Here is a 17,576-nt window from a genome sequence, read left to right on the forward strand (position 1 = left end):
GTACACACGTACGATAACGATCGTTCAAAAACGAACGATAACGACAATCGGAACGATAATCGTGCGTTCAAAAAGTGTGAACGATCGTTTTTGTGAACGATAACGATCGTTATCGTTCAATCGGACCGATCCAACCCGGCGGATTTTTTCGAAAGATAATCGTTCAATCGTTGCAGTGTGTACAAAGATCGTCCGATAACGCATGTTCTTATTGCCTGTCATAACGTCACTTCCGTTTGCGCACGCATTTTTTAATCGTTCGTCGTTCAGTACTTTATACTTATATCGTTGACGTGTGTACACAATCGTTCATTACGAACGATCTTTTCCGTCTAATTTGAATATCGTGTAAACGTCACGAATCGTTCGTAACGAACGATCTTTATCGGACGTGTATACGAACCTTAAGTTTTTGAACCCCTACCAACCATTAAGAGTTCTGGCTCCCACAGAGTGGTTAGACACTTCTACTCAATTAGTCACCCTCATTAAGGACACCTGTCTTAACTAGTCACCTGTATAAAAGACACCTGTCCACAGAATCAATCAATCAAGCAGACTCCAAACTCTCCAACATGGGAAAGATCAAAGAGCTGTCCAAGGATGTCAGAGACAAAATTGTAGACCTGCACAAGGCTGGAATGGGCTACAAAACCATTAGCAAGAAGCTGGGAGAGAAGGTGACAACTGTTGGTGCAATTGTTCGAAAATGGAAGGAGCACAAAATGACCATCAATCGACCTCGCTCTGGGGCTCCACGCAAGATCTCACCTCGTGGGGTGTCAATGGTTCTGAGAAAGGTGAAAAAGCATCCTAGAACTACACGGGAGGAGTTAGTGAATGACCTCAAATTAGCAGGGACCACATTCACCAAGAAAACCATTGGAAACACATTACACCGCAGTGGATTAAAATCCTGCAGGGCTCGCAAGGACCCCCTGCTCAAGAAGGCACATGTGCAGGCCCGTCTGAAGTTTGCCAATGAACACCTGAATGATTCTGTGAGTGACTGGGAGAAGGTGTTGTGGTCTGATGAGACCAAAATAGAGCTCTTTGGCATTAACTCAACTCGCTGTGTTTGGAGGAAGAAAAATGCTGCCTATGACCCCCAAAACACCGTCCCCACCGTCAAGCATGGGGGTGGAAACATTTTGCTTTGGGGGTGTTTTTCTGCTAAGGGCAAAGGACAACTTAATCGCATTAATCGTCATGGAGTGGCCTAGTCAGTCTCCGGACCTTAATCCATTAGAAAACCTATGGAGGGAGCTCAAGCTCAGAGTTGCACAGAGACAGCCTCGAAACCTTAGGGATTTAGAGATGATCTGCAAAGAGGAGTGGACCAACATTCCTCCTAAAATGTGTGCAAACTTGGTCATCAATTACAAGAAACGTTTGACCTCTGTGCTTGCAAACAAGGGTTTTTCCACTAAGAATTAAGTCTTATTGTTAGAGGGTTCAAAAACTTATTTCACTCAATGAAATGCAAATCAGTTGCTATCTTTTATTTAAGGTTATTTTTTCGATTTTCCTTTTGATGTGCTATCTGCCACTGTTAAAATAAACCTACCATTGAAATGATACTGTTCTGAGACTTTTCATTTCTTTGTCATTGGACAAACTTACAAAATCAGTGAGGGGTCAAATAATTATTTCCTCCACTATATATATATATATATATATATATATATATATATATATATATATATAAATATATATATATAATTTATTTATTGTATTTATAAAGCGTCAGCATATTACACGGCGCTGATATATATACATACATACATGGACAGAATAATGGAAATATCTAACATTTTGGCACCATAATCTTTGAACATGTTTTAAGCAATCAAAATTGGCAAGTAAAATTTTTTGGTTTATTATTTTTGTTATTTGATATGTTTAATTAAAATATATATATTTTTTTTACAGATATTTAAAACAAAGTTGGTTATAATTTATAAAAATGGCAGATCTCTCAGACTTTCAAAGTGGCCAAAATGTTGGTGCTCGTATGGCAGGTGCTACTGTAACAGAAAGTGCCCGAATGCTTGGCATTTCAAGAGGTACTGTCTCAAAAGTAATGACTCGCAAGACCACGGCTCCTAAAATCACTGCTGAGCTGAATGAACACTCACAGAACCCAGTTTCCACAAAAACTGTTCGTTCGGGAGCTGCACAAGTCTGGATTTCATGGAAAAACTGCAATTAGAAAACATCTGCTCTCAAAGACAAATGTTTCAAAGCGTTTAGTGGTGTAGAAACCACCAGAATTGGTCCCTCAAGCAGTGGAAAAATTGGTCCCTCAAGCAGTGTGATTTTCTCTGACAAATCATCGTTTACCTTATTTCCGACCTCCGGACGAGTGTACGTTTGGAGACAGCCGAAAGAAGCATTTCATCCAGACTGCCTTCTCTCAACTGTAAAACATGATGATCTGGGGTGCCATTTCTTGGAAATCCGCCGGGCCAATGATTTCCCTTTATGGAAGAATTAACAGCCGAGACTATTTAGGAATTTTGGGTGACCAAGTTCAACCTATGGTTCAATAACTGTTTCTGGAGGGGAATTTCATCTTTCAAGATGATAATGTCTCAATCCATACAGCTAGAATTGTGAAAGAATGGCACGAGGAACATTCTAATAAAGTTGAGCATCTCATCTGGCCACCACAATCCCCAGACCTCAACATTATTGAGCATTTATGCTCGTTATTAAAGATTCAAGTAAGAAGTCGATTTCCGCCGCAATCGTCTCTAAAAGAACTGGAGGGTGTTTTAACTGAAGAATGGGCTAAAATTCCTTTGGAAACAATTCACAATTTGTATGAATCAATGCCTCGGAGAATTGAGGCTATAAAAGGTGGACCTACACCATATTAAAATATATTTAGTTGATTTTCAAGGTGTTACCATTATCTTGTCCAACACACACTTTAAATAGCTTAAGGAATATAACAAATATGGGAAAATACACTATATACTGTACTCCACTGAATAACAGTCATGCAGTCACAAAAATGCACGTAACGTTTTTTTCTCCTTACAAGCAGTTTCAGAGAAATCTCTGACTTGTGAGAAAAGTTGATTTATATTGCTGACGCTATCAGAAACATCAGACTTTCACATACGTAGCGATCTTATTTTTAGGAGTCAAATCCAAAACATAACCCCCTGTCGTATTAGTATGAACGCTCTGAGGCTACATAGTGATGCAAAGGGCAATACTGATGCTCCCCTATATAAACAAACATGAGTAAGAGAACGATGTGGGAATCATCCGGTGGCGTGAGAAAGCAAACCAAAGCAAGTGCAAGAAGCCTCCTAACTCTCAACAACTGACAAGTGAAATGTCTCACACGTGTACCAGCACATCTCTTCACACACAGTCACCTGTGAGGAAATTCGTTTCAAGACATTGGATTTCTTATTTAACAGTCAGTATCAGTTTGACAGCATTTTTTTCAGTTTCAGGTGCAGACAGGACTTTCAGAAGTGTCTGCTGAGCTAAACAGATGCAACACTAAAAATTACAAACGGCATTCTTAGATAGCTAGTTTGCAAATGTCTTATTCTTACCTTTTACTGTGCAGGTTTCATTAGGAGGCATTGCTAGCATTCGGTCACCAACTTGAACATAGCCAGCTTCTATTTTGCCAGTCACACAAAATCCTGAGCCCTGATCTGTGTACAGAGAACGAGTGTTAAAACACCAAAAGGAGTCCATTCATAGTTTCATTAAAAACAAAAAAAATAAAAAAATAAAGCTGGCCCAAAAATATTTTAATTCGTTTTTCATTCATTTTTCTATGAAGAATATTTTAAAAGGAAAACAAATGCTGCTAGGACATGATAGGGTAGGGATAGATGTAAAGGACTTGGGTGGTGCATTAACTGGAGAGTGAGGCTTGTAGCTGGCAGGTGCATCCACCAAAATGACACAAACCAAACATTTGTAGACATGCACAATGCTTGTTGTTGCCCATAACGATTGGGACTTAAACCCTCTGGCAACAGTTCATGAGGTGAGTACTGTATAGACTTTGCCTTGCTATAGCAGAGCGTTGCGTCTGTTGGTTGGTATGGGGAGAACAACAGAGATGATATGCAGTGCACGAAGGAACAATGGGGAACAATGGACTACGCCCCCTGATTGTCGCTTAAAGATCTTGCATGCCAGATTATTAAGCAACATTGGCAGACTTCTGTGGACACCTGTACACACACTGGATTCTAAGCCAAAACATCCCGAACAGCTGCCTAGACAAAGTACAGTCTAGTGTTTGTACAAGGCTTAATACAGAGCACAGATGAATTTCTAACATATACAATAATAATAATAATAATAACAACATGTAAAAGAAAATTACTCACCTTTAAAAACATCTGAGACACAGAACCTAAAGGGTTTATCTACTGAACGCTGGGGGGCTTTAAATGAATCTGTATTAAAAAAAAAATTGCCGTGAATTACAAAAGCAGTAGAGTATTGTACCAGGTTAGCCATCAGTGAAAGCAAAAATTTAGTGTATATAAGCTGCCTGTTCTAACATCTTGTCAGCATACAGGAATTGAGTCTAAAGAAGGCTTATTAGCCAAACGATTACACATATTCTTTTAGGCTGCTTACACACTAAGACGTTACAGGCGCACGTTATTGCAGCCTGTAACGCTCCCCCAACGCACAGCAATGTAACACAAGTGGGCTGTTTACACAGCCCACGTTGCGTTACATGTAACGCTGCACGTTCTCCCGAAAGTGCAGCATGCTACGGCGTTACAGCGGCTTAAGCCGCGTTAGACTGTTTGCACATGCTCAGTCATGTTGGGGAGGAGCGGAGAGCGGCCAGGCACATGGCTAATTAATATTCACTGCACGTTGTGACATGCAGTGTTTACTTCCTGGTGCGGCCGCTCTGTGCGGCGATTGGCCGGCGGGACCACGTGATGCCGCATGCGTCCAAGAGTACGCATCACGGCATCACGGACGCCAGAGTGAGTTGCACAACGCGGCTCACTCTGACGTCCACATCGAAGAGCACCAGGCCTTGCGTTAGGTGCACGTTATGCGACCTTAACGTAGCACCTAACGCAACGTCTTGGTGTGCAAGTAGCCTTAAGTTAGCCAATAAATGGTATCATCCTGATCCTAAAATTATAGCCAAAATTCACAAGGACACATTTGTCTAGGAAGATATATTTATATCCAGTGAAGTCAACATGAATACATTTTCTTCACATAGCTGAAAATCCATATCCAGAATAACGTGTTTTATTGCTTGCCTACGAGCCTATTATTTAAAAGGACTCTGAGCAGTGGCCTAAACTTAGACTTATCTGGGGCTTCCTCCAGCCACGCATAGCCCGCAAAATCCCCAGGCATCCTCTTGCTCCCTTCCGTGGCCCCGCCGGCAGCTTCGGTAATCCGGCGATTATTACGCCGGTCACCATAAGCGGCCTGCGCATGCACAGTTCTGAATTGCACACGTGATGGACGCTTACGGCGACTAGCGTGATGATGCGCCGGGGGCGCACACGAGCGGCTTCAGCCGAAATCGCCATATTAGTGGAGACCACGGCAGGGAGCAAGAGGATGCGGGGGGACCATGCAGGCTATGAGGGGCTGGAGGAAGCCCCAAGTAAGTCCAGATTTTCAATTTAGGCCACTGCTCAGGGTCCCTTTAAAGGATACCTGACTTGTGGCAAATATATCCAAGATAAGCACAGTGGTATGTTCATGTGTGGTGTCCGTTCCTCATTTTCCCATTCCCCATAATCTCTCCTTGAAATAAGCCGAGTCACTGACTGAGTGGGCTGACCGTAGATCATTGGAGTGGACCACAGAGAACATTGAGGGATCTTAAAAATTATGGAAGAAGCCCCAAGTAGGTAAAAGTCATTTTTCCCCATCACCATGGGTAGCCTTCAAATGAAGAACTCCATTTAAATGAAGAATAGTAGTCACTCTGCTGTTTGGTATGATCGGGTGACCCACAATGAACACTGACCAGAGAAGGCAAAAGAGATTTGTCTGTGTAACTCAGAATGAATGTTCCAGTACTGCACATCTGCACATTTCAGTAGGCAGATGTGCAGTACTTAAGCTCCAGTGCCCTTACTCCTGGCATTCACTTCATGATCGGTGGCTTGCGCGTGGTGCAGCTCCAGCTGATGGCCCACATGACTTTGGCTGTGGCTACTTCGCCACTGCTGCTTTTTCCCCTCCACCGCCACCAGGATGCCGCTCTCCTGTTCCAGCTCAGCCTCTGGATCTGTACTACTGGCCCTGGGAGATGGCTTTGCAGCTTCTCCACACCTGGCCACAAGCAGGGGGCTAGATTTTGGAAGAGGCCATCATACAACAGGGAATGTGGTAGTCTCAACCGATGGTGTCCATCCTTCACTTCTTATTGCTCCAGCCAGGACAACAGTAGCTCCCTTCAGCTGCAAATAAATGCTACCACCAACTCCAGGACCCCCAGGTTCCAAGGATGCCAGGCCACAGGTTCTGACCCAGCCCCTAGGCAGCCTGGCCCACCCCCAATGTCCGTGCCCCAGGGTCCTCGCTGGTCCCACAGCTGTCAGCCCACCACTCTGGCCAGCAGAGTCCTGCCTCGATCTATCATGTCCGACGGCAGCAGGGTCCCCCCCACATGGCTGTGCAGGTCAGCAGCCTCTCTCTTGGTCCCATCAGACGGCCTTGCATCATCACACCGGATCCTTGGACTAGCTCTTTCCCCCGCTGAGCTCAGCTCCACCGAGGAACTGCACACCATACCCTGTCCCCAAGGAATCAGGTTCATGCATATGCTGTGACCACCAAACGGACCTGCCAGCCCAGAGAATCTATAACTGTACAAGTACCTTTACAGACAAATCTTAAACTTTTGAAGTTATCTGTTCACTGCACTCAGATGTGTTTTTTATTATTAAAAGGTTCACACTATTAGTTAGTTATCAGTTATCTTACCGATTTGGTCAATTAGGCACCGTCCTTTATACCAGCTTGTGAGTTCAGGTACTTGACTTGCTTTAGTCAGATTTTCTCCACTCAGCCCGCTGGTAGGAATGTAAAATACATCACTGTCCTAGATGGGCAAAAAAACATCATCTTTGCATTAATAAATAAAAATATTAAGAATTAAAGAAAAATATAAAAGCCTTTTGTATCAGTGGAAATTCTTGACTTGCAAGGGAAGTGTGTATGAAATGCAGCATGAATTAATCAATTCAAAGTTTTGTTAGGGAGAAAAAAAAACAGGCCTACATAACATGGTTTTACTAATGCACAGCCTATATACTAAACGAAGGATGTAATTATGCATGGCAACAGAACACTACGACCAGCTGACAGTTAAACTTAGTTAGCAGACAGCAACTGCGCATTCAACAGCCGATCTTCCAGGAGTCCTATATACTAACCGTAGGTTGTAAATATGCACAGACTCGGAAGTACATGTGGGTGGGTCTTAGTGTGGGCACCCCAGTTGAGGGTGGTGATTTAGTGTGGGCGGTGGCTTAGTATTGCAGTTCTGGTGTGAGTGCCAAGTGTGCAACTCTTTTAGGAATCAGGGATTTCCTGCTTGTAATCTAACCTTGCTTTCTTGCCAGAGCTGCAGAATGTGTTGCCTAATGAGTATTGCAATCTTGTCTGCAAAATCTGAAAAATTCATTACCAGCATCTGACATTCTGCACCTGACTCGGAAGAGTTCTGCTTTATGTTAAAAGGCAACAGAAAACCCATTGCTAAAATAGGCTAAATTCCTAGCTTCTCTACACTTGGTATACAGTATGAAATGATAAACATACACTAAAGGTCATTCTGTAAATTGAGTCACACTACCTAAGTTAAAATGGCATTGTTAAAATTGCTGGAAAAATAAAAAAATATAAGTTACAGTACCTTAAATCCAGCTTGCTTTAGAAAGTGCCCAAGCTTACTGGTAACTTCCTGAAATCTTTCTTGTTGCCAGTTAACCTGCAAGAAACAGAAGGTGGCATGAATCTAGTTGTAATGTAATGTCTGGTATACAAAATGCAGATTCCTGTCGAATTGAGAATTGGAGTTTGATCAAAATGATGAGTCGTATCGATATATAGATAGATAGAGATATCTATCTATCTATCTATCTATCTATCTATCTATCTATCTAGATAAACATATATATACATATACACACACACACACACACACACACACACACACACACACACACACACACACACACACAACTTGGATACAGAGTGTTATTATATCTGAATGTCACTTCACACCAGCACAGGCTGCACCTCCTTGTTACAGGTTATCTTAAAGAGACACTGAAGCGGGAAAAAAATGATGATATTATGATTTGTATGTGTAGCACAGCTAAGAAATAAAACATTAAGATCAGATACATCAGTCTAATTATTTCCAGTACAGGAAGAGTTGAGAAACTCCAGTTGTTATCTCTATGCAAACAAGCCATTAAGCTCTCCGACTAAGTTAGTCTTGGAGAGGGCTGTTATCTGACTTTTATTATCTCAACTGTAAGTGAACTGTTTACTTTTTCTCTGCTAGAGGAGAGGTCATTACTTCACAGACTGCTCTGAAAGACTCATTTTGAATGCTGAGTGTTGTGTAATCTGCACATATTATAGAATGATGCAATGGTAGAAAAAACACTATATACCTGAAAATAAAAGTATGAGAATATTTTCTTTGCTGCTAATCTTCTAGTAATTATTCATAGTACACAACCAATTCACTATATCATATTTTTTTTCCGCTTCAGTGTCTCTTTAAGTCAGAATTAGAGCCATCTCTATTTACTAAGCAGCAAAACATCATCCAGTAAAAGTGGGCAGCATGAGCAATGAATTATTTAGGAGTGAGTGAGCACCTCGATTTAGAAGCTTGACGCTTAACAAACATTAGAAAGTTTACCTGATCCATCTTATTCACTGCAATGGCAAGCTGAGTTACACCAAGAGACCGCACCAGCAAGGCATGCTCCCGCGTCTGTCCACCAGCTTCAAAGCCTGCCTCAAACTCACCACGGCTGGCATCTACAACCAAAATGGCCACGTCAGCCTAAAAGACAGGAAACAGTCTATACACAAAGAAAATATATGCAGAACAAAATAGGGAATACATTCAAACACACTCAGAAAACATGAGATTGTTCTCAGCTCCAGAGGACCGATGAAACATAATTCAGTGATTTCGGAAACAAATTCTATAACATGGACTGAAAATCTACAGTGTAAATATAGAACAACTGCATTGCACAGTGCCTAAATAGTTAGCACTCTTGCCTCTAAAGTTCATGTTTGAATAGAAATGATCTAAACACAACATGCCTTCTAAGATAAATGAATGGTGGCAGATCTGTGACAGACTGGTGGGTTAAGCAAGCAGTTACTATTTGGGAACCCTAACATTTAACGATCTATGTGAACACACCAGACTGAATGCATCTTGTTTTATTTTATTATACAGATCCAGAACATCATGCCCATAACATCTCCACTTACTTGTGCAGCACCTGTGATCATATTTGGGATGAAATCCTTGTGCCCAGGAGCATCCATTAAGGTGATAACTTTAGATTTTGTTTCAAATTTGGTCATGCCTACATCCATTGTTACTCCCCTGAAAAAAGAAAATCATGTGAGCTAAATATGTCAAAATAAGAAAATGTCAGCTGAAGTAAAAATGACACCAACACTCTTCATTGCCTAGGTGAAACTTCGTGCCTGGATACACACAGAGGTTTAGCTGCTAGGAATCTGTATCTGCACCAGTAGGGGTGACCTCCTTGAACAACAGAGATTCTTTCAGCTGCATTTCTGGGGCTCAAGGCGTTATCTTGCAAGCCAACAGATTTCTTTTAAAAAGCTAACAGCAAGAAATTCACAATTACAAAAACTTTTTGTTAAAGAGGAGCTGTTAGGTATAAGGTCTCAGAGAAAATAAACACATATATCAGTAGCTAAATATTGGCTGTACTTACATTACATATGCATTTCACTGTCCACGTTTGGATTTCACAGAATCTTTATATAGTATTTGCAGAGAATGATGCTCCTGACAGCTCATGGCAGGTTCCATGTTTGTCTGTCTCCTATGAAGCCAAATGTGTCGTCATGTCCTGCCTGCTTCCTGATGATTCCACTCATAGAAAAGCTCATACTAAATAACAGTACTGTGCAGTGAATATTAATTAGCCATGTGGCTAGGAACAATAGCGGACTCCTGCAGTGTACTCTGCCTGGAGATTTATCAATGCTGTTAGCTGGACATGCTGTTGTAACTTGAGCCTGTAACTTCTCACTAGCAGCCGAGGGGAGGGCCCCAGAATGCTTTGCTGTATGGTATGCGTCCTCTCGTCCTTTTTATGGGCTTGGGAATACAGAGCCTTGCTGTCAGCACACATCACAGTAAGAGAGATTTTTAACTTCAGTATTGCCTTTTTGACTTCCTTTTAAACTGTTTAACACAGGAAAATAGAGGTTTAAATTAGCTTTTGCAGCCTGACAGTTACTCTTTAAATCTCCACTGACCAAGGAAGACAGAGAATGTCTCTCTACTAAATCGAGTAGTTCATGAAATAGGTGTGTAAGAAATGAGCTATATAGGACTCAAAGCTTTTGTTTGTTTGAGCAGCCATTTCCAAGCACACAGGTAAATAGCCTAGGTGCTAGAATCTTCTTCCACAAGCAATTAGTAAACAAAAGACTTCACTTCCTGCAAAACTGACCTTAAGGCGGAGATAAAGTTTAAATCTGCTGAAAAGCATTCTTTCTGCCAATGACACAGTCTCGTAAAAGGGAAGTGATGTGTGGTGAGGGAGTGGAGTCAAGGGGGATATAGGTTTTGAGATGTGGTGAGGTTTGTTTTCGATCTGCTGGTGGGGCTGCTGGCTGTCCTGGCTGGGTAAGATGTAATGGGTCTGTGTAATGTGGGCTGTATTTTAGGATATATTGGGAAGCTGCACTAATGTTATTATATTAATGTATACATTGTGGGAATAGTTTTCTATAGTGTATGTTTTTATATGGTCCAATTGCTCTGTACTTGTTGCTTTCTGTAGCTCATCAATGTCTGTACCTGTATCGCAAATATCACATGCAATATCAACTTTATTTATACTGTTGATGTGTATTTCTTTGCCAAACGACCACCTAGAACTTACGAGAAATAGATATTGTTGTATTTATTAATATCCCATTGTTGATACAATATTTTCAGCAATATCGGATTTCTTGCAGGTGGCAGCTGTTTAACCAGTAGTTAAAGGCTTTGATTGACTGATTTATATCTCTCCTTGGTTACTGGTTTGCATGTTAGGAGAATGTTCCAGTAGAAGCCTGTACTGTTGAAAGCAGTCTCTTTATTTTGAAAGCACATTTAGGAACTGCCAAAGAGGTTGGGATACAGGTATCTTTACTAGTTCACAATAAACCTCAATAAAATATTTTATTTTTTTAGAATCAGAAGATGGATTCGTGACCGAGAAAAAGAGGAGGCTGACATTCCAACAGAAACTGGTTCTGTTTTTAGGTCACTGACAACGGCTGGCAAACTGGAAAGGGGTCCAAAGTACCCCTTTAACAGATGATTGAAAATATGATCCACTTATAAGATGAATTTAAATTGATCTAATTCAGCCTAGAATCCGAAATCTAGTGGAGTAGTGCCGTTAACCACTTCGTCCACGGGTCAGTAGCTATACGTCCTCTGGGACTTCATCTAAGCCACAGGTCAGTAGATCTACTGACCTGTATTGAAGCAGTGCTGTGCAGGATTGGGCTTGCTCCTGTGCACATTTCTGGCACTATCTGATGCAGGACTAATTTGTGAATGGGAATATAAGTTTCCTGAGCTAATGAGATAGATTTGTTACTATTAAAAATACTTGTATTTTCTCATGTCATAGTGAAAAACACACTCTAACATTATTTCAGAATCAAATATCTTCACCATAAATTGTGACAGGAACATAATCTAAGTTTCGTGATAAGCAGTAAGAATAGCCAAACAAAATTTGTGTTTTTTATCTACAGTAGCACTTTTTATTTTTAAACTGGAATTGGTAAACCTGAGAAATTCATGTTTTTTCTATTTTTTGTTTTGTTTCCCCATTAAAATTCATAGAAAACTAAATTGTTTGAGGGGAAAAAAATGGCATACAATGAAAGCCTAGTTTGTCTTGAAAAAAACAATATATATATTTCATTTTTTTTTTCATAAGTAGGGATAAAATGATTTCTGATTAAATAGGAACATAGCTAAACTGTCAAAACTGCTCTGGTCAATAAGTTTAAAACAAGGTCTGAATGCGAAGTGGTTAAAGAATCACCAGAGCATAAAAAAAAAGTAAAATACATGCAAACACATACAAATAATAAGTAGGTTTCTTCCAGAGTAAAATGAGCTGTAAATTACTTTTCTCCTATGTTGCTGTCACAATAGTTAGTAGAACGGAACTTACAGGTTTTTGACTAGAGTAGACCATGACTTAATTGGAGATTCTCAGTATTTAATTTGTTCTTAACAAAAGCACTCCCTGGAAAGCATCTATACAAAGATGCAGGCTGTCTCACCTACCTTCATGGCTGGGGGTTAAGTTGTTCCAGCAGTTTGGCATGTCACTAATTTTTCTATTACCTGGAGTGGGCACTTAGTGAGTGGTGCCTGATCCAAGTTCCATTTGCAGTGTTTGGTATTCACTTATACACCATTTATTGTATTTATTGTACACCCCTTTATTGGCATGACCCACTATACAAATATCACAACACACCTGTGACTGAGGTATACTCTATTTTATTATATATAAAAATATATAAAAATTCTTAACCAACCCTTTTTTTTGATTATATTATAGAAAAAAGAAAACCTAGATCCTCCACAACCTCCAGCAAACTTCTCATCAACTTTTTGCATTATCCAGGCATCCTTTCCCTGATATGCCTCCCCCTGCTGGAGTATCTCCGGTGCGCCTCTGTGAATGGATCTTTTGGACCTACCTTTATGAACTCTATTGCTGCCCCCTATGAATGAAGATCCTTTTGAATCACATAATTTTTGTCTTGAACACTCTTGTGCGCTCTCTGTGGAATTGTATTTATGTGGGGATTCCTAATAGGAATGCACTACTTTGGTTATTGGACACTTATTGTGCCCCCCCTTAAAGGGAACCTAAACTGAGAGGGATATGGATATTTCCTGGCAGCCCCGCTGATCTCATTAGCTGCAGTAGTGGCTGAATCGCACACCTGAAACAAGCATGCAGCTAATCCAGTCTGACTTCAGTCAGAGCGCCTGATCTGCATGCTTGTTGAGGGGCTGTGGCTAAAAGTATTAGAGATGCAGGAGAGTCAGGCAACTGGTATTATTTTAAAAGGAAAAATCCATATCCTCAGTTTAGGTTCCCTTTAAAGAGACTCTGAAGCGAGTCTACATTTACTTTTTTAACATGCAGCCATGTAAATAAGTATAACCACAGCTAAAACGCTGATATCCCACGGCAAAACGAGGTGTCTATAAACCCCAAATCCCCTCCGTGGTGCCCGGGGAGCGCTTCCTGAAGAGGCAGAGCTAAGCACTGTAGCTCTGCCTCTCAGCGCGTCAATCCCCGCCCCTCTCAATCTTCCTTCACAGAGAGGGGCGGGGGAGAGGAGAGATCCGCGTGACGATTGACGTGCATGGAGGCAGAGCTACAGCTCATAGCTCTGCCTCCAGGAAGAGCAAAATCCACGACAAAGAAAGTCGTGGATTTTGCAGGGGAGATTTGGTGGGTATTAACCCCTCGTTTTGCCACGGGATAGCAGCGTTTTAGCTGGGGTTATAGTTCTTTACATGGCTGCATGTTAAAATAGTGAATTTAGACTCGCATCAGAGTCTCTTTAAGTGTATGAACGCTTGTTTAGTGCCCCCCGTTAACTTTGACCATAATTTGTGCAGACTACTCCTGGTCCTTTTCATTTTGGATATAATTCACATCTAGCCTATTTATAACCAGCTCCCCACCCTATCTGAATGTCTCACAGGGTTTCTCCATGTGTTTCCTTATGTGTGCATTGTTTAAATTGTATTTTCCTGACGAATCATGCTCTCATTTTTATGAATCAGATATATGTTTTTGAATTGCAGTATTTGGGACCAATTGGGCCACCGTATCCATAACGGAGTGCGTCCCGGCGTGGTTGTATTACCAGCGGTGACACACTTCCACTCTTTACTGAGGACCCGGATGCCGATATGCGTCCCAGCGTGGTTTTCCGTGCTGACGTTGACGCATTTCCGCTCCTTCACGCCGCTGGTCATCCTCACGGGGACTTATGCGTGCCACTATACAGGAAGCGCATATTTGCATGCGCCCTTAAATCCTGGACAGGCACATACCCTCCCCTTTCAGGCCCAACCAATCCCATCACTCCTTGTTCGTATATAATAGAGGAAACTTCCCATGAGCCTTCGCTCCTGACGAAGTGGTCACGTGGACCACACCACACGTGGAGCGTTCCTGCACGCCCCCACCACCTGGATCTATTGCTACCTCACTCCCTCACACTTGGAGAAGCTTACCGGTGTAGTATTTACCTACTGTGACCTATCTATTTGTATGCCTGTCATACTTAAGATTTATGCACTCTATCAGCACTGATCTCATTGTAAGCATATGTTCTTTGCTTCCTTATCACTACGTTTTATACTTCACTTCCTCTGCGTGTACTGCACCTCATGATGATCAGGCTTTAGTTATCACAATCCAGACTCGGATCTCCATGGTAATTTATTTATTGAATAGCAGCAAAAACACGAGTAAAATCAATTAAAAACTGGACCATGTTGTTTAAACGCATGATTATGTCAAAACAGGATTCAAAAAAACGACACCCCACCCAACAATAAATAATTAACCTGCGTTACCTATATACTTGGCTTGGGGTTCAAATGAGCCCCAAGCATGAGCTTTTGAACCCCAAGCTGAGTATATACAGTTGTGTTCAAAATTAATCAACCCCCACTGAAATTGATTGTTTTGGCCAGTTTGACATTGATTTTGATCATTTCAGTCATCTTGTTTACAATTAAATGAAAGAGGCACTTGTAAGTCCGACAAATATAACATAACATTTATAATGAAATAACCACAAATGTCTTTTCTGTGCTCACATCATTATCAGTTTTATTCAACCCCCAAGTGACATTCATTCTTAGTACTTAGTACTCAGTCCATAGAACACTACCACAAAAGTTTTGGGATAGCGTTCTGTGGACTGATGAAACAAAATTAGAACTGTTTGGGCACATGGATCAACGCTGTTTGGAGGACTAAGAACAAAGCCTATGAAGAAAAGAACACCTTGCCTACTGTGAAGCATGATGGGGGGGGGGGGGTGTCAATCATGCTTTGGGGCTGTTTTTCTTCTGCAGGTACAGGGAAGCTTCAGCGTGTGCAAGGTACCATGAATTATCTTCAGTACCAGGAGATATTGGATGAGAATGTGATGCAGTCCATCACAAACCTGAAGCTTGGGAGACGTTGGACCTTTCAACAGGACAATGATCCCAAGCATACCTCCAAGTCCACTAGAGCATAGTTGCGGATTAAAGGCTGGGACATTTTGGAGTGGTCATCGCAGTCACCAGACTTAAATCCTATTGAGAACCTCTGGTGGGACTTAAAGAAAGCAGTTGCAGCGCGCAAGCCTAAGAATGTGACTGAACTGGAGGCTTTTGCCCATGGACAATGGGCTAAGATACCCGTAGTTTGCTGCAAGACACTTGTGTCAAGCTATGCTTCACGTTTAAAAGCTGTTATAACTGGAAAAGAATGTTGTACTAAGTACTAAGAATGAATGTCACTTGGGGGTTAAATAAAACGGATAATGATGTGAGCACAGAAAAGACATTTGTAGTTATTTCATTATAACTGTTATGTTATATTTGTCTGACTTACAAGTGCCTCTTTGTTTTGATTGTAAACAGGATGACTGAAATGATCAAAACCAATGTCAAACTGGCCAAAACACTCAATTTCAGTGGGGGTTGAATAATTCTGAACACAACTGTAGGTATCGCAGGTTAGTTATTTATTGTTGGGTGGGGTGTCGTTTTTTTAATTCCTGTTTTGACATTATCATGTGTTTAAACAACATGGTCCGGTTTTTAATTGATTTTACTCGTGTTTTTTCTGCTATTCAATAAATAAATTGCCATTTGTACATTTCTACAAGGTGGTGCAGTGTTTATATACAGGTTGCTTTTCTTTGTTGGTTACTAATCTTATTGGCCTGTATTTGCACACCTTCATATTAGATATTGCTCTAAAGATATAGTATACCTACCTGTTTCCACACTATTCTGGCAGTTGAACTGAGCAACTGAGATTCAGTAAGTGCTTTTGAAATTAAAGAAAACTTTGAGAATCCCCCATGAGGACATGGGCTAATCCAAAACTTGTCACTTCTGTCCGATTTCTACTACCTACAGTAAGTGACCGCAACAAATGAGAAGTAATTTATATCACATTTTACTCTTGGAGAAATTATCTTTTTTGTGTTTTCATGTATTTTAAATGTTACAATTTTTCATGGTCCATTAGCACTAATTGAAAGAATGTGAGAGCAGCTCTGTGAAATATTTACAGATTAACATTGTGTCTTATTGGGAGGTTAGGCCACACATTCCTTGTTTTTAATCATTTGATCAATTTTGGTCACCTCTTACTATACTTTCCTCAACGCTAATGAATAAATACCTTTGTCTTTCTTCTCCCGTCTCATCCAGTACCCAGGCATATGCAAAAGATGCTTTCCCTGCTTTCTTGGACTCTTGTTCATATTTGTGCATTGTTCGTTTGTTGACGTGTCCCAAGAGGTATAATAAATGGCCCATAAGTGTACTTTTTCCAGCATCAACGTGACCTCATTTTAAAAAGTAAAAAGGAACCATATTAGATCAGAAGCCATCATTTTATAGCCGTGAACACTGACTACAGAAACGCAACATTTATTTATAGAAACAACAATTGTAACCTCTGAAGTCCATGATTTAAGAATTGAATCCCAGACACAGAAGTGCTTGCTCTCTTGACCTAAAAGTTTTATCTACAAGGTTCATGGCCAACAAAAACACAGGACTGAAGCTCTATGGTATTCAATTTACAGCATATACTGTATTTTACATTGCTTAGTGGTAAGAAGATGAATCTAAACAACTAAAGACAAACCTGAATGTTGTCACACATTTGGCCACTTACCATGATGCAGACAGTTCAGGAACACTGTGCCCCTCACTCTGGCCTGAAGGTCTATATGATACAGTAGTTCTAACACATTCACCCTGAGCTATAGCCAGCATCTCCAGTGCTACACAAGCTCCCCAGCATGGGACATAAGAAGTGGTCCAGCAAACTCTGGACTGGATTAAAAAACAGGTCTATCATGTGGTAAAATACTGCAGCTCTCCCTTGATGCATACTAAAACACAGTGGGGGTTGCTGAAACGTTTATTAGTTAGCAGTTGTAAGACTGCAGACATGCACCCTACTGCAGTGAATACATTTTTTTGAAATAATTTT

General features: G+C 41.0%; 1 protein-coding gene across 3 annotated transcripts in view; it reads right to left on the reverse strand.

The window, feature by feature from the left end:
* Window positions 1-17,576, reverse strand: part of HBS1L (HBS1 like translational GTPase) — a 126,508-nt gene that overhangs the window by 23,405 nt on the left and 85,527 nt on the right. For all 3 annotated transcript variants that reach the window (XM_068231618.1, XM_068231617.1, XM_068231615.1), the window contains exons 7-13: window positions 16,755-16,920; window positions 9,517-9,634; window positions 8,927-9,073; window positions 7,904-7,978; window positions 6,970-7,087; window positions 4,374-4,442; window positions 3,579-3,683 (exon numbers count right to left, since the gene is read on the reverse strand). In XM_068231618.1, coding sequence (XP_068087719.1) covers window positions 3,579-3,683; window positions 4,374-4,442; window positions 6,970-7,087; window positions 7,904-7,978; window positions 8,927-9,073; window positions 9,517-9,634; window positions 16,755-16,920 — 798 coding nt within the window. The remainder of the gene's footprint in view (window positions 1-3,578; window positions 3,684-4,373; window positions 4,443-6,969; window positions 7,088-7,903; window positions 7,979-8,926; window positions 9,074-9,516; window positions 9,635-16,754; window positions 16,921-17,576) is intronic.

This window comes from Hyperolius riggenbachi, chromosome 4, assembly GCF_040937935.1.
Source record: "Hyperolius riggenbachi isolate aHypRig1 chromosome 4, aHypRig1.pri, whole genome shotgun sequence".
NCBI classification, from domain to species: domain Eukaryota; kingdom Metazoa; phylum Chordata; class Amphibia; order Anura; family Hyperoliidae; genus Hyperolius; species Hyperolius riggenbachi.